We start from the raw sequence: 26,975 nt of genomic DNA, 5'->3' as shown, positions 1-26,975 counted from the left end.
CCAGCAGATTCTTTACCAACTGAACTACCAGGGAAGCACATGGTTAGGTTATCCGCACAGAGATCGGTGTGGATGACCACAGAGCTGCTTGCCAAGGGCTCCCCTGCTGGTAATGGATAAGAACCCGTCTGCCAATGCAGGGCAACATGGGTTCGATTCCTGGTCCGGGAAGATCCCACAGAGCAACTAAGCCCGTACGCCACAACTACTGAGCCTGTGCTCTGGAGCCCTTGCTCTGCAATTACGGAGCCCACGAGCAACAACTACTGAAGCCCGAACACTCTAGAACCCGTATTCCACAGCAAGAAAAGCTGCCACAATAAGACGCCCGCCTACCGCAACGAGAAAGTAGCCTCCACTCGCCACGAGAGAAAAGCCTGCACAGCAACAAAGACCCAGCACGGTCATAAGTAAATAAAATTATTTTTTAAAAAAAGACATAGATTTTTATTTTTCATTTAAAAAATAAAACCTGCTTGCCACACCCAACGTGCAAGGAGAAAGGAACAGAGAGACTGTGCTCCCAACCTGGACAAAGGTCAATGCATTCCATACTCCCTGAGTCGCTAACACATCGTCAGGCGTTGGGTGGTCGGTTAGGCAGAGATGCTGACCCAGGGGAACGCTGCCCACAAGCCAGGCCCTGGAGATGCTAGCTGAGGAAATTCAGGCTTAGGGCCGAGAGCTGCAGAAGGCCACAGGTCGAGGTGGACGCACCTGGAGAGCTTCAAACACACCCTCGGGTTCCTCCCAGCGGGAACAGATCCTTACTCGATCTGCTCAACACAGCCCGAGCACCCAGGGATCTAATAAAAGCTGCTAGGGAACACCCACTTCTCCAGGGCTGTGCAGACGGTCCCCAACACTTGACGCCTGAACAATGAGCCGGGGTGCATCGTTATCTGGGTGGATATAAACACAGGAAGATTAGAAACCGTGAGATATCACATGCTGAGTCGCTCAGTCATGTCCAATTCTCTGCGACCCCCATGGACTGTAGCCCCACCAGGCTCCTCCGTCCGGGGGATCCTCCAGGCAAGAATACTGGAGTGGGTTGCCATCCCCCTTTCCGGGAGATCTTCCCCACCTTGGGATCAAACTTGAGTCTCCTGCATCTCCTACAACGACAGGGCTCTTTCTGAGCCCAGGGATCAAACCCACGTCTCCTGCACTGCAGGCAGATTCTTCACACTCTGAGCCATTGGGGAAGCCCATTCTAAGTCTCCCCAAAGTGCCAGCCCATGACTTTTCTCAGCACTGCCAAGTGGACAATGGGAAGAAAATACCAAATTCTCATCACTTACTGAGAACCCCCAAAAGCCATAAAAACTAAAATGTCATGCTACCAGGAGTGTATCTGTACCATTTGTTTTCTTGAAGCAAAAACTAATACACAATGCACAAGCTCACTACTCAGGAGAAAAGAGTCATGGGGTAATTACCCCCAGTGAATGAGGCTCGCTTTAAATACATTCCTGGAAAATTCCTTTTATTCTATTCAAGAGCAGTCTGCTTTTTTATTTCTTCTTTAATACAGAGCTGCAGAGAGAAATTTTTAAAAACTTTACATTCCTTGAAAATTCCTTTTATTCTGTTCAAGAGCAGTCTGCTTTTTCTTTTTTTCTTTAATAAAGAGCTGCGGAGAGAAATTTTTTAAAACTTGGAAGTTTCTAGATTGAGCCCTTTAAAGCCATTCCAAGCACACAGTCTCCCCATAAACTCTGTATTTTGATAACGAGGGGTGATTTTTCCAAAGCTCCCGGTGTAAGAATGGTGACCTTCCTTCAGGAGAAATCTCTCCTGCTTTTAAGTCCATCACATCTGAAAACAAGCCAGAAGTGATAAACTGCCTCGCTGATTTCAGGGGAGCGTCCCTGGCAGCAGAGATGCTGGCCGTCCCGGGAAAGGGGTGCCGCTCCCTTGCACCGCACCTTCTCCCTGCACCCCACCCGGGATGTCTGGAAATGTTTGGCTTGGAGTATCTCCCCCAGCCCCCCGCCTCCCCCGACCCTGCCCAGGTTCTGAAGCCTGGTGCAGTGTCCAGGGTTGAGGGGAAAAAACAGCCGACATGAACGGGCCAGGCGGGCCCCAGCCAGACCCCGCTGGGTTCAAAAGGGCAGAATGCTTGTGTGCTGGGATCACAGAAGCACAGCGGGCCTACTGATCCGCTGGCCCACATTCCTGTCCCTCAGAATGCAACTCCGGCTTCCCAGCATTGTTCCCTGGACTCAGGGGCTCCGACTCCTGGGACTAACAAGGGTTTCCGGGCATTACCTCTGCCCGCACATGTCATTCCTGGGACGGATGGAGAAACGGCGGAAAACCTTCTAGGTTTTCTGTGTCTGAACTTACCATGTTTTCCTCCTCTCTGTAGAAATCAATGTTATTTGCTTTTTTTTTTTTTTTACTGTTTAAACAATTAAACTGGAAAGAGCCGAGGGAAAAATCCAGAATGTACTCACCTAAAAGCTAAATGTTGTCTCTCTCTTTTCACCTGAAACGTGATTTCCTGATTCCTATTAAGTGTTAGCCACTCAGTTGTGTCCGACTCCTTGTGACTGCGTGGACTGTGGTCCGCCAGGCTTCTCTGTCCATGGGGATTCTCCAGGCAAGAATAATGGAGTGGGTTTGCCATTTCCTTCTCCAGGGGATCTTCCCAACCCAAGGACTGAACCCCCGTTTTCTGCATTGCAGGCAGATTACTTCCAGTCTGAGCCACCAAGGAAGGGCCATGACTATCAAGAAGAAAGCAAAGCAAAAAACCCAAAATAGACTTCGTACAGATCCTTTCCTTTTCTTAGAAAGTTCAGTTCAGTCGTACAGTGTCCAACTCTTTGCGACCCCATGAATCGCAGCACGCCAGGCTGATGCTGGGAAAGATCGGGGGCAGGAGGAGAAGGGGATGACAGAGAATGAGATGGCTGGATGGCCTCACCAACTCGATGGACATGAGTTTGGGTAAACTCCAGGAGTTGGCGATGGACAGGGAGGCCTGGCAAAGTAATGTCTCTGCTTTTTAATATGCTGTTTAGGTTGGTCACTTCTAGAGCTACTGAAATCATCATGATGACATTTAATCTTCACCAGGAATCACTGATATTTTCGAACTATGGTGTTGGAAAAGACTCTTGAGAGTCCCTTGGACAGCAAGGAGATCAAACCAGTCAATCCTAAAGGAAATCAACCCTGAATATTCATTGGAAGGATCGATGCTGAAGCTGAAGCTCCAATACTCTGGCCACCTGATGTGAAGAGCCGAGTCACTGGAAAAGACCCTGATGCTGGGAAAGATTGAGGGCGGGAGGAGAAGGGGACGACAGAGGACAGATGGTTGGATGGCATCACTGACTCAATGGACATGAGTCTGACCAAGCTCCGGGAGTTGGTGATGGACAGGGAAGCCTGGCGTGATGCAGTCCATGGGATTGCGAAGAATTGGACACGACCAAGCGACTGAACAACAACAAGGAATCACTGGCTGCTTGTCATTTAAAAAAATAAAAGGAAAGGACTTCCCTGGCAGTCCAGTGGTTAAGACTTCCCTTCTCAATGCAGGAAGTGTGGGTTCCATTCCTGGTCAGGGAGCTAAGATCGCATGTGTCAAAAAACCAAAATATAAAACAGAAAGAACACCAGAACAAAGTCAATAAATACTTAAGAAATAGTCCACATCAGAAAGAAAAAAAAAAAAAATTCAAAAATGGTCCACATCAAGAAAAAAAAAAAAAGGAAAACATCTATTCTTCCCTTCCTGAGAAGCCCAACCAATAAGGACCCTCTGCACTGACATCCTTACTTTGAGCGATGTTTCATAAGAAGGAGAAAAGCTGACTCAAAGTGACTCACGTGGTTGAACTAGACAGCTACTTTTCAACAGTTATCACTCAAGAAAGGAAAGAAAGTGAGATCGCTCAGTCGTGTCTGACTCTTTTTGACCCCATGGACTGTAGACTACCACGTTCCTCCGTCCATGGAATTCTCCAGGCAAGAATCCTGGAGCGGGCTGCCATTCCCTTCTCCAGATGTTCCCCACCCAGGGATTGAACCCGGGTCTCCCACATTGCAGGCAGACGCTTTACCATCTGAGCCACCAGGGAAGTCTTATCACTCAAAGGGAGGTTTTTTCCCTTCCTCCCCGCAACTGATTCCTTTACACACAGCTAGGGCCAAGCAAGAAAAACCAAGCAGCAAAAAGCAAGTCAAGTGTCTGCGGGGAGCCCTGTGGAAGAGACAGAGACCCAAGAGGGCCATGCCCTGAGCACACCTGCTCCATGTGGCCCCTGGGGATGAGAGGAACACCTGCCCAGCACCCCCAACCACACCTGGGTGAGGGGGAGAGGCCGGGTCTGCCCTGGACACAGCTGCTCCTGCCCCCAGGGCTTTCTGGATGGGGCCATCTGCTCGTGGGAGCTGGGTCTCCCTCCTCCCTGCCCAGCCCTGGGCCCCCACCATATGGGAGGGGAAGAGGCAGTCAGTACCTGCAGCCACATCTCCTGTGTCCTCCAGCCAAGCGCCAGGTGTGTGGGGGGGAAAGGGGACCCTGCTGTGCCTTGGGGTACCACCCAGACCCCTTGCCTTTTCTGTGTCGGCACCAGGCCCGGTAGCTTCCAGATGGCTCCCAAAACTCCTGCAACCATCTGCCTTCACCGCAGAGAGACACCTGCAGCCAACTCCTGCTTCAAAACTCTCCGCTGGCTCGCAGGGACCACCACACCCATTGTGGTCCCCTGCCCCACCCCTAACCCACCCAGGGGGTGCCTGGGTACACCCATTCCAGACTTTCCCTGGAGAGGGAGCACCTGACTCTCTTCCCCAGGCTGTCCTCCGCCCGTGGGCCCACCGGGCTGCAGCAGAGAAAGACCTGTGAGGTGCAAGGCGTGGAGGACCCACCGGGAGGACGAACCTAGGAGGGCCTTGTCATCAGCCTCCTCCCAGCCGCGTCTGGGCGACTCCAGGATAAGGCGGGACACCTCGATCCATTTCGTTATGTTAAATTACGACTTTATTGAGCTATGGCCACGTACCATAAAATTCACCCTCTCCAAAGACTGGTAGTCAGGGCTTCCTCGGTGGCTCAGACACGAAAGAGTCCACCTGCAATGCAGGAGACATGGGTTTGATCTCTGGGTTGGGAAGAACCCCTGGAAGAGGGCATGGCAGCCCACTCCAGTATTCTTGCCTGGAGAATCTCCATGGACAGAGGAGCCTGGCGGGCTACAGTCCCTGGGGTCATACAGAGTCGGACCACGTACCATAAAATTCACCCCCCTAAAGGGTAAGTGCATATATAAAATAGATAACTAACAGTGACCTACTGCAGAGCAAAGGGAACTCTGCTCAAAACTCTGTAACGGTCTACGTGGGAAAAGAATTCAGAAAATCCAAAAAGGAGTTCAGTTTCCTGTATATTCAGGTTCCTGTACCACTGAAACTAACACAATATTGTCAATCAACTATACTCCAACAAAAGTTTCCAAAGGTTTTTTTAAAAAAAAAAAAAAAAAACAGCTTTAATGCACATCTGTCCTCAAAGGCCCCGGCTGCAAACGCAAACGAGCCTGGTCAAGCCTCCCAGCAGGCTTGTTACACAACAAGGAGGAAGAGAAAAGACTCAAGGGAAAACTTGATAAAGTCCACCATGTAGCCTGCAGATACATCAAGGCACTCCCAGCCCCGGCAAAGTTAAGTTCATTGAGGGATTCTCCTGCAGTCTGGGTTCCTTCAATAATGGTTTTTGAGGGGCTCCCCTGGTGGCCCAGGGGTTAAGCATTCGCCTGCCAAAGCTGGGGACACAGGTTCGGTCCCTGGTCTGGGAGGACCCCACATGCCCACACCAAGCAACTAAGCCTTCGACCCCAACCCACATTGCGCTGGAGCCCAGGAACCTCAACAAGAGAAGCCGCCCGCAATCAGAAGCCTCCGCACCACAACTAGAGAGGAGAACCCGCTCTCACCAACCAGAGAAACCTCCTGGGAGGCAAGGAAGACTCATCGCAGCCAAAAATTCACTAAAAAAGAGTTTAAAAATTCAACTAATCATGATCATGGATCATGGTTTCAGACCTGGAGGTTTTCGTTTTTTTCATTCGAAGCTGGGTTTCCCGCAAAGAGAGGAGAAAAGGGAAAACAGAGGAGCTCATTTCTCAAAGGGCTGGCATGCTACAGAGAGACCCCGGCTCAGTGTCTGCACCCCAGCGTCTCCCCTCCTCTCCCTGCCCCAGACAGGCACAGGGGTAGCCGCGACAGAAGAACCGACTCAGCAGGGTTCCACAGAGGAAAGACGAGGTGTTCCTTCCAAGACAAGAGGTTCACCACAGCTCGGGGTGCTGCGGAGGCTGGTATGTAGCAAGTCCAGAGGTCGTGCAGGGAAAAGACGGGTCCTGTGACTGTCACCGGCAGGCTTTCATCAAAGCGTCTGTCCTCAAAGGCTCAGGCTATAAATGCAAATGCCCCTGGTCAAGCCTCCTAGCAGGCTTGTTACAAAACAAGGAGGGAAATGTAAAGACTCAACAGAAAACTTGATAAACTCCACCATGTGGCCTGCACACAACATCAAGGTATCCTCAGCCCCGCGAAAAGTGCAGTTCACTGAAGGCTTCTCTTGTAGCCTGGGTTCCTTAAATAATGGATTGAGGCCACGAGGAGGCCGTGTGACACCAGGGGTTGGTGAGAGGGAAGCTACAGACACAAGACATGTAGGCTCCAGGGACTAGGGGATCAGTCAGCCACGCAAGGTCAAGGAGAGGCAGGCAGGCATCCTGGATTTGGGGAGAAACCAGTTGGGCAAGCCCCGGAAGTACAGGAGAATTAGGGAAGTTTGTGCAAGATGTCCATCCGTACCAGGCTGAGTTGGAGGGGCTAGGGGAAGCACCCACCGGGCCAGTCTGGAAGCTGGGACTGCAGTGGAAACCTCAGGGTGTCAAGCAAGTGCTGGAGACCACCCAGAGGAGAGAGGAGGGGTCGGCGGCACAAACCAACACTGCAGGCGAGGGCCAGGACTGGACACGTCCATGAGGGTCGCAAAGAAAGAGAAAGTGTTGCTGTGTGAACGGGACGTCTGTGTAGACGGCCCATCGCTGCACGGGTAACTGAAGAATTATACTCTGGGAGTTAGTTCCCTGTGGTCCAGTGGTCAGGACTTGGGGCTTTCAACTGCAGGGGACATGGGTTCGATCCCTGGTTGGGGGGAACTAACGTCTGCAAGTCAGCAAGCTCTGCCAAATTAAAAAAAAAATAAATAAATGAACTACACTCTGTAAAAGCAAACCCAGCCCCTGACAGGAGCACACAAAGAAGTGTCCTTACTGACCAGCAGAGAAGGTAAATTTCACCTTTGGGAGTAAAAACTTCACAACTATACGCAACGGCATAAGGTTCTAATTACTTTTCTCCAAAACACCAGCCGCCCTAGTGGACCTCCCTAGCAGTCCAGTGGTTAAGAATCGGCCTTGCAATGCAGGAGATGCAGGTTCAATTCCTGGTTGGGGAAGATCCCATATAAAGCTGGGCGCCTAAGGATTGATGCTTTTGAACTATGGTGTTGGAGAAGACTCGAGAGTCCCATATGCCAAGGAGGCAATGAAGCCTGTGCGCCAAAAACTACCGAACTCTCTCAACCCCTACAGCCCAAGAGACGCAACTACTGAGCGCATGCGCCCTAGAGCCTGTTCAGTTCAGTCCCTCAGTCACGTCCGACTCTTTGCAACCCCATGGACTACAGTACGCCAGGCCTCCCTGTCCATCACCAACTCTTTGAGTTTACTCAAACTCATGTCCATCGAGTCGGTGATGCCATCCAACCATCTCATCCTCTGTCGTCCCCTTCTCCTCCTGCCCTCAATCTTTCCCAGCATCAGGGTCTTTTCCAATGAGTCGGTTCTTCACGTCAGGTGGCCAAAGTACTGGAGTTTGGGCTTCAGCATCAGGCTTTCCAATGAATACTCAGGACTGATTTCCTTTAGGATGGACTGCTCGGCAGCAAGAGAAGCCAGCGCAATGAGAAGCCCACACACCCCAAATAAAGACTAGCCTGCGCTCACTGCAACTAGAGGAAAGCCCGAGCAGCAACAAAGACACAGTACAGGCGAAAGTAAATGAACAAAAACAAAACAAAACCCCAGGCCCCTGAAAATGGGGAGGGAGAGGGGAAAAACTGCCCCCACCCCAGCTCGCAAACTTGCAGTGGCCTGGGCTCTGTGTGATCTCCATGGTGAAATCACCACGGAATAACCACGACTCAAGCGGCAACAGGCCTGTCTTTTGAAGTCCAGATGCTTACTTTCCAAACTTTCATTCGAGACTTGGGGCATCTAAACACAAATGACAATCAAGAGCAAAGCTGCACGTCACAGAAAAACCCCACACAGCTGTTTTAAAGACTGACCTATTTGATAAATACGAGTTAATTATTAAAAGTTAATTATTAATTCTCCAGGGCTTCCCTGGTGGCTCAGCTGGTCAAGAATCCGCCTGCAATTGCAGGAGACCTGGGTTCGATCCCTGGGTTGGGAAGACCCCCTGGAGAAGGGAAGGGCAACCCATTCCAGTATTCTGGCCTGGAGAATTCCAAGGACTGTACAGTCCATGGCGTCGCAAAGATGCGACTGAGCGACTTACTTCGCAGTTCAGCAGAAGTTAAGGTTTTCTTCTTTGTTATATGCCTGTCTAAAAAAAACTAATGATAAAACTTAGTACACGCCGCAATTAACAAAACATATCCTTTTTAACATTCCAAGTGGCATACACAAAGCTAAGCTTCCTTTTAAAGCTTGTATCTGAGTCCAAAGACCGTTGGCAATGGAACTCTTTAATATTTATTTTGGCTACACCAGGTCTTTATTTCAGCATGCGGGATCTTTTAGTTTCGTCACGTGGGACCAAGTTCCCTGATCAAAGATCAAACCTGGGCCCCCTGCATTGGGAGGAAGGAGTCTTAGCTGCTGGACCACCAGGGAACTCTCTCTTTTTAAATTGTCCCTGGTGGCTCAGACCGCGAAGAATCTGCCTGCAATGCACGAGACTTGGGTTCGATCCCTGGCTTGGGAAGATCTCGTGGAGAAGGAAATGGCAACCCACTCCAGTATTCTTGCCTGGAGAATCTCACGGACAGAGGAGCCTGGTAGGCTACAGTCCACGGGGTCACAAAGAGTCAGACACGACTGAGCAACTTTCATCTCACTTTATAGTTGCTTTACAATGTTGTGTTACTTTCTGCTGTACAGCAAAGGAAATCAGTTATACATATACGTATATCCACTCTTTTTCAGGTTTCCTTCCCATTTAGGTTTCTAGAGCACTGAGTAAGGCAATGTAACTCTTGAGAGAATTACCTTCAAATAACTCGTAATTAGCTCTACAGTGATAACAAAGCAAAGAATTCCAGACTAGGGGGTGGATGGGTGCGGTTCAATATAGCTCTCTAACCAAAAACATTATTATATGCTTTGAGCTGCTGGCAATCTTTTCTTTTACTTTCAGTTTTTTTCAAGATGGTTTTACTGTTTTTGCAACAACAAAAAAAAGCTTCGCTATGCTAGTAATTAACAAGCACACGGACAATTAGCACAGGTAAGTATCACTGTGTTTCAGTTCAGTTCAGTCCTTTGGTTGTGTCCGACTCTTTGCAACCTCATGGACTGCAGCACACCAGGCCTCCCTATCCATCACCAACTCCCGGAGCGTGCTCAAACTCACGTCCATCGAGTCGGTGATACCATCCACTGTGTGTACACGTTTACAGACGTGGCACAGTTCACACAGACACAAGCAGAGTCGCACCGGCAGCACTGTCTCATCAGCTTCAGCATTGCCAAGCCACAAGCAAAGAACCCCTTCACCTCCTCTGAAAGCCTAGGACCTCAAGGCCCCTGAGCTGTGATCTTCCTCATCAGCAACGATACATTGACCACACCCCCAAACGCCTTGGTTCTCGTTACTAAGTCATCCCGAGTCCATCAGCCTTGAGTTTTCAAACTGGACCCTAAGGTTCTGTTCAGCCTAGATCCTCTCTCAGGGTTATGACTTTATATAACACATTTACCGTCTTCTCCTTGGTCCTTTTTTTATGTGAATCCCCTCTTCCTCCCATCCTTCTAACCTTCAGGGGTTCAATGACACATTCACATGTCCACCTTCCTTCAGCTTCCCTCCGACCTTCCCAGGCTTCCCTTAAGCATGTCAACAGAAGAGACTCTCCCTTGCCCACTCCTCTCACCACCCCCTGCCCCCACCCCTCAGGTGCCCACCCCAATGCCACCTTCCTCCAGGTACCCACTTTACTCTGCACTGGTCGTTATCTCCCTTTCCGTGACGATCCTGGCGTCTACGTTTTGTTCCCTGGAGAAAAAAACAAGCTGCCCAATGAGATCATCATTAGTTAATCTGATAGAGGCAGCCCGGTTAATGAGGACTGAATGCGCAGCCCTCCCCAGGCAACACGTCTGCCCTTGAACCCACGTGCCTGCCAAGTTCCTCTGGGCGTGTCCGACTCTTTGTGATAGTATGGACTGGAGCCCGCCAGGCTCCTCTGTCCATGGGGATTCTCCAGACAAGGATACTGGAGTGGGTTGCCACGCCCTTCTCCAGGAGATCTTCCTGACCCAGGGATCAAACCCGGGTATCCTGCACTGCAGGCAGATTCTTTACCATCCGAGCTACCAGGGAAGCCCTAACAGGGACCCGTGGACACATATTGCTCTGAGCCTGTCAGAGTTCAACCAGGATTCTGTGTGTGTGTGTGTGTATGTGTGTGTCTGTGTGTGTGTCTGTGTTAGTCATATGTGATTCTTTGCAACCCCGTGAACTGTAGCCCTCCAGGCTCCTCTGTCCATGGGGATTCTCCAGGCAAGGATACTGGAGTGGGTTGCCATGCCCTCCTCCAGGGGATCTTCCTGATTCAGGGATCAAACCCGGGTCTCTTACATCTCCCGCAATGGCCACACGTGCCACCTGCGCTTGAACCAAAGCAGTTAAGTAAAGGACAACTGAGCCAGGGAGAAGGTGTGCTCCCTGACATCATGGCAGCCACCCTCCTCGCCTCTGGCCAGACCTCCCTGAGGGCTAAGTAGCTGGACCAGGGATTCTCTCTGCTCCGACCCACCACCACCCCCACCACCCCGAACAGCTCCCAAGTGACCGTGTGCAAGAAGGGGAAGGCAAAGCAACCTGTTGAAAATCAAATTATTGGTGGAGGGAAAAGCTAAGATGGAAAGAAGCTGAATCTTTGAGCGTGCAGGTCTCATTTTTACATTCATAAATGTGCAGGGAATAAACTACATGCTAACTGTACACCCACATGACCCCTGGGACAAGGTAAGTAGTCATTCCCTTTTGCAAGGGTGTGAAGGAGGCATTTGGAGGAGGAAATGGCAACACACTCCAGTATCCTTGCCTGGAGAATCCCATGGACAGAGGAGCCTAGCAGGCTACAGTCCATGGGGTCGCAAGAGTCGGACACAACTTAGCGACTTCACCACCATCACCACCAAATTAGGCATTATTTATTCAGTTTCTTAAGGCTAGGTGTATTCGTTAAAAAGAACTCACCTAGGGACTTCCCTGATGATCCAGTGGTGAAGACTCCAAGCTCCCAATGCAGGGGACCCAGGTTCCCTCCCTGGTCAGGTAACTAGATTCCACATGCTGCAACTAAGATCCAACTAACTAACAGCCAAATAAAAAAATAAATAAATAAAAACTAAAAACAAAAAAGGAAAACTTTTGGAAACAAACTTATGGTTACCAGGGGGTAAGGGGGGGGGCAGGATAAATGAGGAGATTGGGATTAACATACACACACTTATTAATACATATAAAACAGATAACTAATAAGGACCTACTCTATAGCACAGTATATACTCAATACTCTGTGATGGTCTATTTGGAAACGAATCTCAAAAAGAGTGGATGTATGTATACACACAACTGATTCACTTTGCTGCACACGTGAAACCAACACAATATTGTAAACCAACTGCGCACGCCAGTAGAAAGTCAAAACAAAAGGAAAACTTTTAATTTCTCCCCAGATTTCCTTTGTTGGAACGGTCTTACAGCAAGTAACTGAATAAACACGCCAACAGTCCAAACACAACAGAGGCTTATTTCTCACTCACGTCCTAGTACTACTGGGAGGGTAAAGGGGGTGCTGTGGACAGCCAGCTTCCTCCCCAGGCATACAGCGACCTGTGTGCATCAGGCTCTGCTCTGGAATCATGTGCATCCCAGGCAACCAGGAGAGGCGAAAACGGTACAGGTTGGAAACAGGCCTGCCTGCATCCCTTCTACTTGCATCTGATTGGGTAGAATTGTCACATGGCCTCATAGCCCCGAAGGGACGCTGGGAAGTGTAGTCCAATAGCCCCCAAGGGACACTGGGAAGTGTAGTCCAGCAGTGCATCCACAAGGAAGAGGAGATTCTGTCGAGTGCATAGCCCTCAAGGGACGCTGGGAAGTGTAGTCCAATAGCCCCCAAGGGACGCTGGGAAGTGTAGTCCAGTAGTGCATCCACAAGGAAGAAGAGACTGTCTCCAATGAGCAGATAGCATCTCTACCAAACCCGTAGGTCCAGCTCCATGCCCTCAAAGATCTACTACTACCAGAAAGCCAAGCAAGTGAAGAAATGCCGTTTGTTGTCATGGGCACAGTTAACCTTCATCTTTCCCACTATTTTCACTTCCCAAACCACTTTTTAAAAATCCCATTGTTATGGGAGGGAGGTTCAGGATGGGGAACACATGTATACCCATGGCCGATTCATGTGAACATATGGCAAAAACCACCACAATACTGTAAAGTAATTAGCCTCCAATTAAAATAAATTTAAAAGATAAATAAAAAGATAAAAATCCCATTGGTATTGAATATCACATTGGTCTGAAAGAGCTACCTTTCATGCATATTACAGAAAGAAAAAAATCAGCATTTTTCAGAATAAGTTTTGGTGGAGAAGAGGGAGTAATCACTTGCAGTGAGCTGTAAATAGCACAACTGATGTACCGGTGCTGGGCATTAGATGAGTTTCTGAATTAAATGCTTTTCTACAAATCCAGTACTAAACGGTCAAAATCAGTAACAAAATGTCTAGGAGACCTATTAAAATGCTCCCACAAAAAAAAATAAATAAAATGCCCCCACACAAAATCCAGGTTAAAGTCTTTCCATGGGAAATTACCAGTTCAATACATTAACACTAGTTTTCATAGCTTTCCAAATTCTTTTTTTAAAAAAAATGTTTTATTTTGTATTGGAGTATAGCTAATTATGGAGAAGGCACTGGCGACCCACTCCAGTACTCTTGCCTGGAAAATCCCATGGACAGAGGAGCCTGGTAGGCTGCAGTCCATGGGGTTGCTAAGAGTCGGACACGACTGAGCGACTTCACTTTCACTTTTCACTTTCATGCACTGGAGAAGGAAATGGCAGCCCACTCCAGTGTTCTTGCCTGGAGAATCCCAGGGACGGGGGAGCCTAGTGGGCTGCCATCTATGGGGTCGCACAGAGTTGGACACGACTGACGAGACTTAGCAACAGCAGCAGCATAAGCTAATTAACAAACAATGCTGTGATGGTTTCAGGTGAACAGCAAAAGGACTCAGCCATACATCCACATGTATCCATTTTCCCCCAAACTCCCCTCCCATCCAGGCTTCCACATAACCCTGAGCAGAGTTCCCTGTGCTGTCCAGCAGGTCCTTGCTGGTTCTCCATATTAAATACAGCAGTGTGTCCATGTCCATCCCAGACTCCCTGACTATCCCTTCCCCCATCCTTCCCCCTGGGAACCATAAGGTTATTACAGAGCATTGAGCAGAGTCCCCTGTGCTGTCCAGCAGGTCCTTGCTGGTTCTCCATGTTAAATACAGCAGTGTGTCCATGTCCATCCCAAACTCCCTAACTATCCCTTCCCCCATCCTTCCCCCTGGGAACCATAAGGTTATTAAAGAGTATTGAGCAGAGTTCCCTGTGCTGTCCAGCAGGTCCTTGTTGGTTATCCATGTTAAATATAGCAATGTGTCCATGTCCGTCCCACAGTTTTCCAAAGTCTTAATAAAGCAGAAAGAGGTAGAGAGAAGGGAAGAAGAGGGAGGAGAGATGGAATTTAAATCTACCACAACTAGGTTTTCTTACTGCCTCGTTTCATCCCCATGTTAATATACTTCAGTGGGAGTGATTCTAGTTTGACGGCCAGAACAATTAAGGATCAGCAAAGATTCAGGATGGACAGAAAGATCTAGCTACGCCTGTGAGACGTTCCCTCCCAACTGGAACCACCGTGGCCAGGCCAGGCCAGCAATGACCACTCTGACCTCACCAGGCAGGGCAAGGTTCCTCTAAACTGGCAAACCTCCCACTGACATTCGAACCTGCCCTACACCAGAAAGCTGTTCTCACTGGAGGAAAATATTATCTGACAGGGACGTGCCTGGCCCCAAAGAAACAATCAAAGCAGTGGCCTTAAAGGAGAGCCCCGGGAAGCAGCCTGGCTAGATCACTCACCCGCGTGGGTGACTCGCCCTGAACCAGGTGGTCACCCACTCTTACACGCCCGCAGACAGCAAGGTCTGTCCACTCGACGTTCAGACTGAGCCTCCAACAGGGCAGACAGAAGCCCCCCCACACACACACACACACAGCAGCGAGCTCAGAAATGGAATCTACGCAGAAGACATTTTTAAAAGCCAGTTTAATGTACTCACAGATATGAAAGAAGAACCATGAAACAGGATCAGTATGGTATCAAAAAGGAACATTCAAGAGCAATAACACAGGGCTTCCCCTGGTGGCTCAGTGGTAAAGACTCCGCCTGCCAAGGCAGGAGACACGGTTCAATCCCTGGGCTGGTCAGAACCCACAGGCTGCGGAGCAACTAAGCCCAAGCACCACGACTACTAAGCACGTGCTCTGGAGCCTGGGGGCTGTAACGACTAAGCCCACACATCCTGGAGCCCTGTGCTCCACCACAATGCGAGGCCCGTGCACCGTAACTAGAGAGTAACCCCTGCTCGTCGCAGCTAAAGAAAAGCCTGCAGAGCAATGAAGACCGGAAGAACCAAAAACAAACTATTTTTTTTAGCTGCTTAGTCGTGTCCGACTCTTTGCAGACCCATGCACTGTAGCCTGCCAGGCTCCTCTGTCCATGGGATTCTCCAGGCCAGAATACTGGAGTGGGTCGCCATTTCCTTCTCCAGGGGATCTTCCTGACCCAGGGATCGAACCTGGGTCTCCTGTATTGCAGGCAGATTCTTTACCATTTGAGAGCTATAGGGAAGTCACTTAAAAAACACAGTAAGACCAAAAAAAAACAACACTTTAACAAAACACTTTGGAACTTGAAAAAAAAAACTGAAAGCACACATTTAAAACTTAATCGAGGGGCTTCCCTGGTGGCTCAGTGGTAAAGAATCTGCCTTGCAATGCGGGAGTCACGGGTTCAACCCTTGATCTGGGAAGATGCCACACGCGGCTGAGCAGCTAAGCCCGTGATCCACAACTACTGAGCCTGTGCTCAGCAACAGAAGAAACCACCGCGATGCGAAGCCCATGCATTGCAACTAGAGAAAAGCCTGTGCTCCGTCGAAGACCCAGCACAGCCAAAAATAAATGAATTTTTTTAAAAAAGAAAGAAAAAAGTACTTAAAAAAAAACTCAGTGGTTTGGAAGACAGGGTTACGTGCCATCTCCCTAGACGAACCAAAATCCAGAGAAGAGAAAAATAAGACCAAAAAAAAAGAAAATCAGAGCCAGCCCAAAGGATGAAGAGAGAGAAAGGCTTGTTGTCTTCCCAATAATACTGCACACCAGCAGACATGAGAACACCAGCTGCAAAGTGCAGAGGGAAAACTGTCTCCAACTCAGGCCTCTACACTCAACAATCCAGTTACTGTCACGGTACGTTAATGACATTTTCAAACAGAGAAGGTCTCAAAAGACGCTCCCCCAACCCCTGTGTGTCTGAATACAGAAAACGATTTTTTGCCATTCAGGAAGATGCGGAGGATAAATTAATGATAAAGCACTCAGAAAACTAGGCAAAGAAACAAAACCTATCGTTAACCTCGGTGATAATGAAAACTTTGTGTGGGGGGGAAGAAATATTCAGAGTTTCCACCACGAGGTTCAGCAGTGTTGGCACTGGCATTCAAAAAACCATACCCACTGAAAACTGCTAACCCAGTGGTTGTCAAAGTGGGAGATTTCCCCCCCCACTCCCGGGCAGGGGACACCAGGCGAGTCTTTTTTGATCATCTCGACTAGAGGAGATGGAGATGTCTGTGCAGGCATCTCGTGGATGACGTCAGAGGTGTTGTTCACCATCCCACACTGCACAGGACCGTGCCCACCACAAAGAATTATCTGGCCCCAAAGGTCAACAGTGCTAAGGCTGAAAAAATCCCTCCTCTGACCAAAATTATGATCGTAGTTACATTGGGAGGTCAGGGGTCCCAAGATATGTGTCTGGGTAGTTGGTGGGAAGGAGGTGCGCGGAAAAGAGAACACATCCCAAGTGGGAAGTCCACAGTCACCCAGAAACGGAACAAACAAAAGCAGCAACAAGACAGAATGTAAGCAAAAGCGCAAGGAAATCAGCTGAAAAGTTTCAACAGCTTCTCTAGAGGAAGAAGAAACTGCAAGTGGGGAGCTGCTGGGTTTAATAACAAAGCCCCAAAGAACTATTTGATTATTTAAACTGTGCAAGAGCCACTTTGATAAAAAAATAAAAACAAAACTCAAAAAGATACACTAACAACTGCATCCCTTTCCTCCGTTTAAGAAGTAAAAATGTTGTCTTTAGCGCTCTCACTGTTATCTACCCTGTCTGGGTTCTCTTTGACCTTCACAATTCACCTTTAATCTGAAAACCTTGGTCACCTTACAAGCTACCCCAACTCTCTCCAATTCATCCAACCAAGGCAGTAGATACTGCCTCCACCTTTATAGCCAGGAGATTAAAAAAAAAAATTTTTTTTTAAAAATGTGACTGTGCAATTCAGAACATCCTGGTTTTTCAGAACAGTCTGAATTGTTCAAACCTGAAATAAAGTTGTTTTGTTCAGTCCCTCAGTCATGTCCAACTCTTTGGGACCCCTTGGACTGCAGCCCACCAGGCTTCCCTGTCCTTCACCAGCTCCCAGAGCTTGCTCAAACTCATGTCCATCGAGTCGGTGATGCCATCCAACCATCGCATCCTCTGTCGTCCCCTTCTCCTCCCGCCTTCAACCTTTCCCAGCATCAGGCTTTTCCAGTGAGTCGGCTCTTCGCATGAGGTGGCCAAAGGATTGGAGCTTCAGCTTCAACATCAGTCCTTCCAATGAACATTCAGGGTTGACTTCCCTTAGGATGAACTGGTTGGATCTCCTTGCTGTCCCAGGGACTCTCAAGAGTCTTCGCCAATATCACAGTTTTAAAGCATCAATTCTTCAGCGATCAAGCCTTCTTTATGGTCCAACTCTTATATCCATACATGACTACTGGAAAAACCATAGCTTTGACTATAAGGACCTTTGTTGGCAAAGTGCTATCTCTGCCTTTTTTTTTTTAATGAGATTTTATTTATTTATTTGGCAGTGCCAGGTCTTAGTCATGGCATGTAGCATCCAGTTCCCCGACCAGGGATCAAACCCAGGGCCCCTGCATTTGGAACTGCAGAGTCTTAGCCACTAGACCACCAGTGGCTAAGCAGAAGTCCCTCTGCTTTTTAATACACTGTCTAGGTTTGTCATAGCTTTCCATCCAAGGAGTTAGCATCTTTTAACTTCATGGCTGCAGTCACTGTCCGCAGTCATTTGGGAGCCCAAGAAAATAAAATCTGCCACCATTTCCACTTTTTCCCCCATCTCTTTGCCATGAACTGATGAGACTGGATGCCGTGATCTTAGTTTTTTTGAATGTTGAGTGTTAAGCCAGCTTTCTCACTCTCCTCCTTCACCCACATCAAATGAGTCCAATTATTTTTTTCAGTGATAACCTTCTGTGCTTGTACGAAGACAAGCTCCCCCAAAGAGGGGCCTTAACATCCCTACTGGTCAACACAAGAGGCTCCACGTATCACAGAGCCATGCAAATATCCGATCCAACCAGGTAACAGGAAAACAACTGTTCCACAAGTTACACCCTCCCTCTCTGGGACATTGGCAAGTTTTTTTTTAAAAAAGACCAAAAAAGAACCATGCAACCCTGAGCGCTTTCAAAGTCCTGTGTGTGGTGGAACTTTCAGCCTGGGAGAGCTCAGCTTGCAGAATTTCTCCTCAAAGGATGGCCTGACTGCGGTGTGTGAAAAGTAAAAGAGGTAATGAGACTCAATAAAAAGTGTGTTCAGCCTTTAAACCCTGAAATAATCTCATTGGCCGTTTACACCGCGCCCAGTGTACAAGGAGCAAAGACTCCCCAGGGCCCCAAAGACATCCACAGACCCGGGTTTATTTGCACGCTGATACAAAACAACTTTGGCAAGAGGACCGCTCCAAGACGCTTTCCGAATAGAAAAATCAGCCGTCTCCAAGCTGGGAGCCCGGTTTCTTTGGCCTCGAAATGGAAAGGTGAGTACAGAAATCCCAGTTCATTAGGACAAAGTGAGAGCTACTATTTATGAGCCTTTCCATTCTCGTCTTTTCTACATTTAGCTCTCAGGCAAAGTCGTTTTCTTTTTTCGAAGGATGAACGTTAGGACATGTTCCGAACTATTTTCGTAACTGGACCAGGAAGGGCAAAATCCTGCCCGGTAGGGAAGCATGATGCAAACCCCAAGTTTACAGCTTTTCCTGCTTAGAGGCCTCGAGGTTTATGGGTGAGTCATGATGAGTTGGGGCTTCCCAGGTGGCACTGGTGTTAAAGGACCCGACCGCCAATACAGGAGACTTAAGAGATGCAGGTTCGATCCTTGGGTCGGGAAGATCCCCTGGCAACGCAAGTGGGCAACCCACCCCAGTATTCTTGCCTTAAGAATCCCACGGACAGAGGAGCCTGGCGGGCTACAGTCCACGGGGCCATAAAGAGTCGGACACGACCGAGTGACTAACATGTAACAAGCTGAGTTAATTTCTAGGAGAGGAAGAACACTCCCCCCCCCCCGCCCCGCCTCCACCCTGTGCACCTCAAAGCTCCAGCACCAGAGCTGGGGATGGGACTGGAGGGTTTGTTTGTTTTTTTCCAACTTCCCATCCCTGCATGGAAAACATGTCCCGAGGACCTGGGGTGAGAACTCACAGGACCCAGAGAGGCAGAGACTGGCACAGCGACAGAAAGATACACCTGAAGGCCAGTTGGCAGGCAGGTCTATCAAATGCAAAGATATTTCAGCACGGGGGAAAAAAAAATCACCCCCCTTTTTAAAAAAACAACCGCACTGCGAATTTTTAAATACCAACATGTCTTTGGAACTCCACTCCTCCTCCTAACAAAACTGCAAACTGCAGCTGGCCTCAAAGTAGCCGGAACCTCACCGTGCCCAGGAGTTGCTCTGGCCACCACAGTACCCGAGCTAGCTAAGGTGGGGGCGTCCAGCCCTCATCCACCCACCTTTTCTGTCTATTGAGCCCAGGGAAAGCGGCTGTGGTCCTTTGCATCGATGCTGATTCGGGATTGTGTTTCAACACAGACATGAAGCAAAACGCAGAGAGGCTGAGATAAATCAGCTCCCAATCCATAGCCCGGGGCTTCCCAGGTGGGCCCAGCAGTAAAGAATTTCTCGCTTGCCAGTGCAGAAGTTGCAGGTTCATCCCAAACCTCAGGAAGATCCCCTAGAGGAGGAAATGGCAACCTACTCCAGGATTCTTGCCTGCAGAATCCCAAGGACAGAGGAGCCTGGCGGGCTACAGCCCATGGGGTCGCAGTCAGACAGGACTTGTGACTAAACCAAAATTCACAGCTCACGGACATGAATGAATCGGGCACGGGTGCACATGTGTCCCCCATCCTGAACCCCCCCCCTTCCACCTCCCTCCCCATCCCATCCCTCTGGGTTGTCCCAGAGCACCGGCTTTTCGTGCCCTGTTTCACGCATCACACTTGGACTGGTCATCTATTTCACATATGCTAATACACATGTTTCAAAAACCACAATACGGTAATTAGCCTCCAATTGAAATTAATTAATTTTTTAAAATGAAAACAAAAATTCACAGCTCATGTCTACAGATTCCCTGTTTTCAAAACCTTCAACGGTCATTCACAAAGAGCTTGCGCTCTTGGGGGTGCAAATATGGGGCCATCAGTGACAACAGCTTGTCCTGACCAGGGGTTGCTGAGTCACGGATCAGCATGACTCAGCACAATCCGTAAAAAACGCAGCCCCTTTCAGACCACAAGGCGCCCCACCAATGGCTCTGAACCTTCACTATCAGGAGGAGCTCTGATGGCTGAGTTGGGACATCTCTCACCTGGGTGTGTGGGCCAGTCACACCCACCACCGCACCTCCAGTGTGTGTCCTGATTTCTCCCCACGTCTGCCTTCGGCTTGCAAACCAGGAAGGACATAAGGACATAGCCTTGCGTCCAGCGAGGGGTTTAAGGGTCTGGAGACTCGGGAGAGGGGTCACACTGGCCAGCTCCCTGCCCCCGCACCTCCCCAGGAGGGTCCTGGTCCCCAAGAGGCAACCTGAAACTCATCAAGGTCCCAAAGGAGCGCCCCTGGGACCAGGGAAGGCCCGGATGACTGTCTTTCTTCTGGGGGCTCTCATGGAAAGGCTCGGGTGTTCTTGGCAGGGGGAAAGGGGAAGGAGGGGAATCTAAGACGTGACGAAAAGGAGAAGCAAAGCTTCATTCCTTCCCGGGGTTAACAAACATTCCTGAGGCCGCAGGGGGCCCGCTGACACCCAGCTGGCGCGCTTCGGGCTTCCCAGTGAATCCCCCGGGTGGCCCTTCTGGAATTCGAGCCCCTCCGCAGACATTTCAGAAGTCAGGCCCTCCCCCAACCACCACCCCCCCGCCCCGCCCAAGTCTTCCACTTGCTGAGCAGATGGAGACAGGAACTCCCACCAACTGCAGCGCTCAACCTACTGCCAACGCTCCTGAGAAGGCCCGCATCAAAGCAGAGCCTCGGAGATGCAGACACGTCAAGGTCTCTGGAGTCCCTGAGGGCAGGGATGTTATTTCTGCTGCACAAAAAAAAAAAAAAATACTGCCTTTGGTGTATTTTTCCGGCCCTGGTAAACCTCAAGCTTACAAGTCAGTGTCAAGGCGCTGAACAGTTACAAATCTTGCTGGCTGCTTTTCTGGGGGACTGAGTTCACGTGGCTCAGCTGGTAAAGAATCCGCCTGCAGTGTGGGAGACCTGGGTTCGATCCCTGGGTTGGGAAGATTCCCCTGGAGAAGGGACTGGCTAACCCACCCCAGTATTCTGGCCTGGAGAATCCCATGGACTGTTTAGTCCAGGGGGTCACAAAGAGTCAGACACGACCAAGCAACATTCACTTCACTCACCATGCGCGTACCTGAGATTCCGTCAATGCCACTCTGGGGGAATCAGGGTCCCTTTAACCTAGACTCCGACCCAGAGAAAAAGCAGTTCCTCCACCAGCAGCCCCCGCCGAGCTCCCATAAAACCCAGCTCTCAGGAGTTCCTGCTCCCATTTCCTTTTTTCCAGCTACAAAAAATGCAGATGAAGCAAGTATTTGTTTGAGTTTTACTGTGTAAATAAAGCCTATTATCAGGGCCAGCCCCGAGGAAGAAAACAGCCTTCTCCACCCAGGTTGGCCAGGCTAGGGGCCTCCCGAGCACCTTCAAAAAGAATAAAGCACGGCTTTCCAAGCTAAAATCCTTTCAAAGCAAAAGTGGCGTACAGTTCATCTAGCGAGGGTGACTTTGTGCTGGAGGCACGTGGCAGACACTTTCGGCTGTCACAAAGGGGAGAGGGGGTTAAATGACCAGTGCGTAGAAGTCAGGATTGCTGCTAGACAGCCTACAATACACAGGGAAGGACCCCCGCCCCCCACCCCACTCAGCAAAAGAGGACCCAGCCCAGAACATCAGAAGTGCCAAGGCTGAAAAGCCCTCATGGAGGTGGTGGTGGTGGTGTTAATTTCATCTCTCAGTCGTGTCCGGCTCTCTGCGACCCCGTGGACTGCAGCCCCGCCAGGCTCCTGTCCATGGAATTCTCCAGGCAAGAATCCTGGAGTGGGTTGCCATTTCCTTCTCCAGGGAGATCTTCCCCACCCAGGGATCGAACCCATGTCTCCTCCAACTGGAGAGGAAGCAGAGATATGCAAGGTCAAGATCTGACCGTCAGGGCCCTTCTCGAGTTATGACCTCAGGGCTCACCATTTAACCTCCTTGGTCTTAACTGTTCCATCTATAAAATGGGCTAATAAAACTCCATCAGGAAATCAGGGACTGAGCTGGCCTTGTCCTTGGTATCGCCTCCAGCTCGAGGTTGTAACACTCCCAGGAGGCTTTCAACCAAGACACTCGTCATCACGCAAAGAGTGTGCCCTCTCACATGGGATCAGGCTTCTTCCAAGTCAGATTCTGTTAGAAATGAGCTGTATAATACCCCAGCACTCTAATATATAACCATGAAATTACAGCGTTTCTTAAATGCAAAAAAAAAAAAAAAACTATTAGAAGACCCATTATTTAATGTACCCTAGAGATGTTTCTGGAGAAGGAAATGGCAACCCACTCCAGTGTTCTTGCCTGGAGAATCCCAGGACGGCGGAGCCTGGTGGGCTGCCGTCTATGGGGTCGCAGAGTCAGACACGACTGAAGCGACTTAGCAGCAGCAGAGATGTTTCAGTAGCTACTGCGAAAGAAAAGATTCAAAGCTTGGATTAATCCAAATTCTGGTGGTGGAACATGTTTCCCCAGTCTCCATCACAAAAATCTACTTTCATTTTTTAAGAGATTGTAACAGGCACCCTTTTTTCATCCTTTCCTATAAAGTGACAGTTAATTACTTTAGTTGTTAACAACCAGCTGTTGGATCATGAGCAAGCATCACTGATGACTTAATCCAGGAGAAAACGCAAGTGGGTGAAACACTGCCAATACCACGCAATACAACGTGTGGTTAAGAAATACACATGTGCGTGTGGCAGCATGCATGTGTGCATGTGTATACACAAGTGTGCGTGGAAGTTTAGCACGGGCATCCCAAACTGTCCTGAAGCCTCTCCATCCTAAGCAAAGAAACCACATATCTCCAGTCACAGTAGAACACCTATAAAAAGCAAGCAGCAGTTTAAGGGAGGGACACAGGAGCATCTCAGGTTAAAATCACAAGCAGCTTTATTTCTGCAAAACCCTGAAGCACAATGTGGAAAGGCAGAGTGTGTACACTGCCACCAGTCTATCCAGACACACACACACACGCAGAGTGTGTACACTGCTACCAGTCTATACAGACACACACACACATCCCCCAAGACACACACACACACGCAGAGTGTGTACACTGCTACCAGTCTAGCCACAAAGACACACACACAGACACACACAAACACACACACACACAGAGTGTGTACACTGCCACCAGTCTAGCCAGACACAGATACACACACAGAGTGTGTGTACACTTCTACCAGTCTATACAGACACACAGACACACACGCAGAGTGTGTACACTGCTACCAATCTAGCCAAAGACACACACAGAGACTCACACAGACACACACACACGGAGTGTGTGTACACTGCTACCAGTCCAGCCACACACACACACACATCCAAGACACACACACATGCAGAGTGTGTACACTGCTACCAGTCCAGCCACACAGACAGACACACACACGGAGTGTGTACACCGCTACCAGTCTAGCCACACACACACACACACCCCAGACACACACACACAAGACACAGAGACACACACACACCCAAAACACCCACACACCCCCAAGACACAGACACACACCCAAACCGTAGCAACTACCAGGAGAGCCCATCAGGGGCTCAATCAGGAGCCAACAGCCCCCAGTGGGCTGCAGAGACCCTGGTGAGTGTCAGGCTTTACGGCCCCCCTCCTTCGGTTTGTAGAAGGGGGTCCTCTTGCACAGGAAGATGTAACACCACTAAGAACTCGGGGAGGGGGGGTTACCACTTGGGGTACAGAGAAAAGAGGAGGTACTCCAAAGTCCTTTTCCCCAGCTTCCGGTAAAACAACTGAATTTTTAGGCCAGTTTTCTTACCCAGTGGAAGCCCCCAAAGCAAGACGTTACCTTAAACAATATCATACCACTTATTCCATCTGCTGCAATGACAGGTCCGAGCAAGACAGGTTCAATTGGGTCTGCGTGTGTTCTTTTTTAAAAGAAACACCTAAAGTTCTAAAGGTTTGCGGAATTCACCTGGTATCTTTACTATCCAAAATGCCTGGTAAAACTCCTTATTATTTAAAAGGCTCAAGCTATTATGCTGTAAGGCATATGCAGGAGCACCAGACCTACACAAGCTTTGTCCACTATGCTGCCTCCCACTTTTCAAAGAATTCAATGCATTAATCAGTTGCACCTGGGTGAAATTTACGACAACAAAGACAGCCTCAATCCCCAGTTCAACATAAATTCAGTGCACCTTTCCCCTCAGAGTCTCTAGTTTATAACCATAAAAAATGAGAGAAAGTAAAAGATTAGTTCAGTCTCTCATTTGTCATCTAGGTAACAAAACCACACCACCTCCTAAATTCAATCTGGTGGAGCAGATTAGAAGTCACTTCAGTGCTTCCAGCCACGGTGAAGCAGGAAAGCAGGGGAAAAAAAATAGTAAGTCACCTTCAAACCCTTCGGAGAGCCAAGAATTTTTTTGCATTTTAAAGAGAACTTTGTCCCCAGGAATGGCGTGGCCCAGACCACTGACCAACAGACAGTTTTAACCAGGGGAAAACAAAACGACTGGTTTGTGTGTGTTTTTACAGGTTTATACAGGCTCAGCTGCTAAGTCTCAAGATGGGTTTTCTATTTCAAGGCAAGAAAACTCAAAGTTCTAAAGTAAACCCTATACACACACATTCAGTACAGTCGCTCAGTGGTGTCCGACTCTTTGCGACCCCATGGGCACACACACTGGCAACTGATTATGGTGGTTCAAATCCCACTTTTATAAAGGACTCTGAAAACTTCCATTTTTTGGGTTTTTTTTTTTGCAAGTATCCAAGGCGCCGCAGATCTAGGGCTGGAAGCCAAACGTCAGTAAATATTGATGGGCTTTTGGGAATGGAGAAGCTGGCCCGCCGGCAGCTGCTCGCCTACACGTCCCAGAGATAAGGGGTGCGGGTCCAAGGGGGGGTGCAGAAGCAAGCAGACAGGCTAACACAGGAGAGGCCGGCTCTGTCCACCCGGCGCACGTGGGAACGTCCCCCCCCCGACCTCTGGGCTGGCCCACAGGTACAGGCCGCCAGTGGCGAGGCCGGGAGCGACAGGGTACCCGGCCGGGGCCCTTCCAAGAGGGGGAGGGGAGAGATCCGAAACAGGAGCCACTGAAACTCTCGGCGGCGCCGGAAGCCAAAAAGGGCTGGGGAACCCAGCAGGGCGGCCCAGGTGGCGCCTGGAGCACGCACCTACGGCGGGTCCCAGGGCCCCACGTTCTCGCAGGGGACCCAGGCAAACGCGCGTCCCGGGCCCGGGGCGCCACACGGAACCCACCCCCCCCCAGCGCTCCTGACCTCCACGAGCCCCCCGCCCCCCGAGGCCACCTCCCGGCTGTCACCGTGCAAGTCCCGCGCCCCCTCTCACCTTGGTGATGACCAGCGGCTCGCCGTGCTCGCGGCCGCCCTTCAGGGTGAAGCCCCAAGGGGCGCCGCCGCTCAGCTGTACCTCCACCAGGCGCCCGCCATCGGCCGCCCGCGCCTCGGCCTCCGCCAGGCGCTCCGGCCGCGCGCGGGGCTCGGCGCCCTCCATGGCGCGGGGCGCACAGGCGGCGCGGCCGCTCAGGCCGCCGGGGCCGCCTCACTCGCGCCCATACGCTCCGAGGAAGCCCAGCCGGCCGAGGGCGAGGGAGGCTCTCGGCGCCCCCGCCGCCGGCCGCTGGCAAACTTGCGCTGCAACTTGCAAGGAAAGTGCCGGCCCGGGGCGGGAGGGAGCGCGGAGGACGCGCGGCGCTGCGCACAGGAGAGGGCGGGCCCCGGAGGGGCCGGGCCCGCGGGAGGGGGCGGGGAGCCGCGGGCAGGGGGCGGGCTGGAGGGGAGGGGACCGGGAAAAGCGGGGAGGGGGCGGGGAGAGGGGGGAGGGGTGGGGAGAAGGGGGTGAGCCAGGATAGGGGGGAGGGGCGGGGAGCTGCAGGGAGGGGGCGGGGAGAGGGGGAGCCGGGAGACGGGGCGGGGAGCTGCGGGAGGGGGAGGGGGCGGGGAGCTGCGGGAGGGGGAGGGGGCGGGGAGCCGCGGGGAGGGGGAGGGGCGGGGAGCCGCGGGGAGGGGGAGGGGCGGGGAGCCGCGGGGAGGGTGCGGGCTGGAGGGGAGGGGACCGGGAAAAGCGGGGAGGGGGCGGGGAGAGGGGGAAGCCGGGAGAGGGGGGAGCCCGGAGAGGGGGGAGGGGGCGGGGAGCTGCAGGGAGGGGGCGGGGAGAGGGGGGAGCCGGGAGACGGGGCGGGGAGCTGCGGGAGGGGGAGGGGGCGGGGAGCTGCGGGAGGGGGAGGGCCGGCGGGATGGGGCGGGGAGCCGCAGGGAGGGGGCGGGAAGAGGGGGGGAGGGGGCGGGGAGAGGAGGGAGCCGGGAGACGGGGCGGGGAGCTGCGGGAGGGGGCGGGCCGGCGGGGAGGGGGAGGGCCGGCGGGAGGGGGCGGGGAGCCGCGGGGAGGGGGCGGGCTGGCGGGGAGGGGACCGGGAAAAGCGGGGAGGGGCGGGGGGGGGGAGCCGGGAGAGGCGGCGGGAAGCTGCAGGGAGGGGGCGGGCCGGCGGGGAGGGGAGGGGAGGGGCGGGGAAAAGCAGGGAGGGGGCGGGCCCGAGGGGAGCCGCGGGGCCCAGCGCGCGCTCTGGGGCAGGGGGCAGGGGGCAGGGGGCAGGGGGCAGGGGGCGGGGCGCGCGGGACGGGGTTCGGCTCGCGCCGCGC

General features: G+C 51.1%; 1 protein-coding gene across 3 annotated transcripts in view; it reads right to left on the bottom strand.

The window, feature by feature from the left end:
- The window catches only part of SHROOM2 (shroom family member 2), a 146,281-nt gene extending 120,178 nt beyond the window's left edge, over positions 1–26,103 (bottom strand). For 2 of the 3 annotated variants that reach the window (XM_081568315.1, XM_081568316.1), the window contains exon 1: positions 25,666–26,103. In XM_081568315.1, coding sequence (XP_081424441.1) covers positions 25,666–25,830 — 165 coding nt within the window. In that variant the 5' untranslated portion in view covers positions 25,831–26,103. The remainder of the gene's footprint in view (positions 1–25,665) is intronic. The other variant, XM_081568317.1, reaches the window with a different exon arrangement.
- Positions 26,104–26,975: the final 872 nt, after the last annotated feature.

The sequence above is a fragment of the Giraffa tippelskirchi genome, chromosome Y (assembly GCF_054371585.1).
Source record: "Giraffa tippelskirchi isolate mGirTip1 chromosome Y, T2T-mGirTip1v1.2.pri, whole genome shotgun sequence".
NCBI classification, from domain to species: Eukaryota; Metazoa; Chordata; class Mammalia; order Artiodactyla; family Giraffidae; genus Giraffa; species Giraffa tippelskirchi.
Note: the sequence above shows the minus strand (reverse complement) of the source record. Positions and strands in the feature narration are given on the sequence as shown.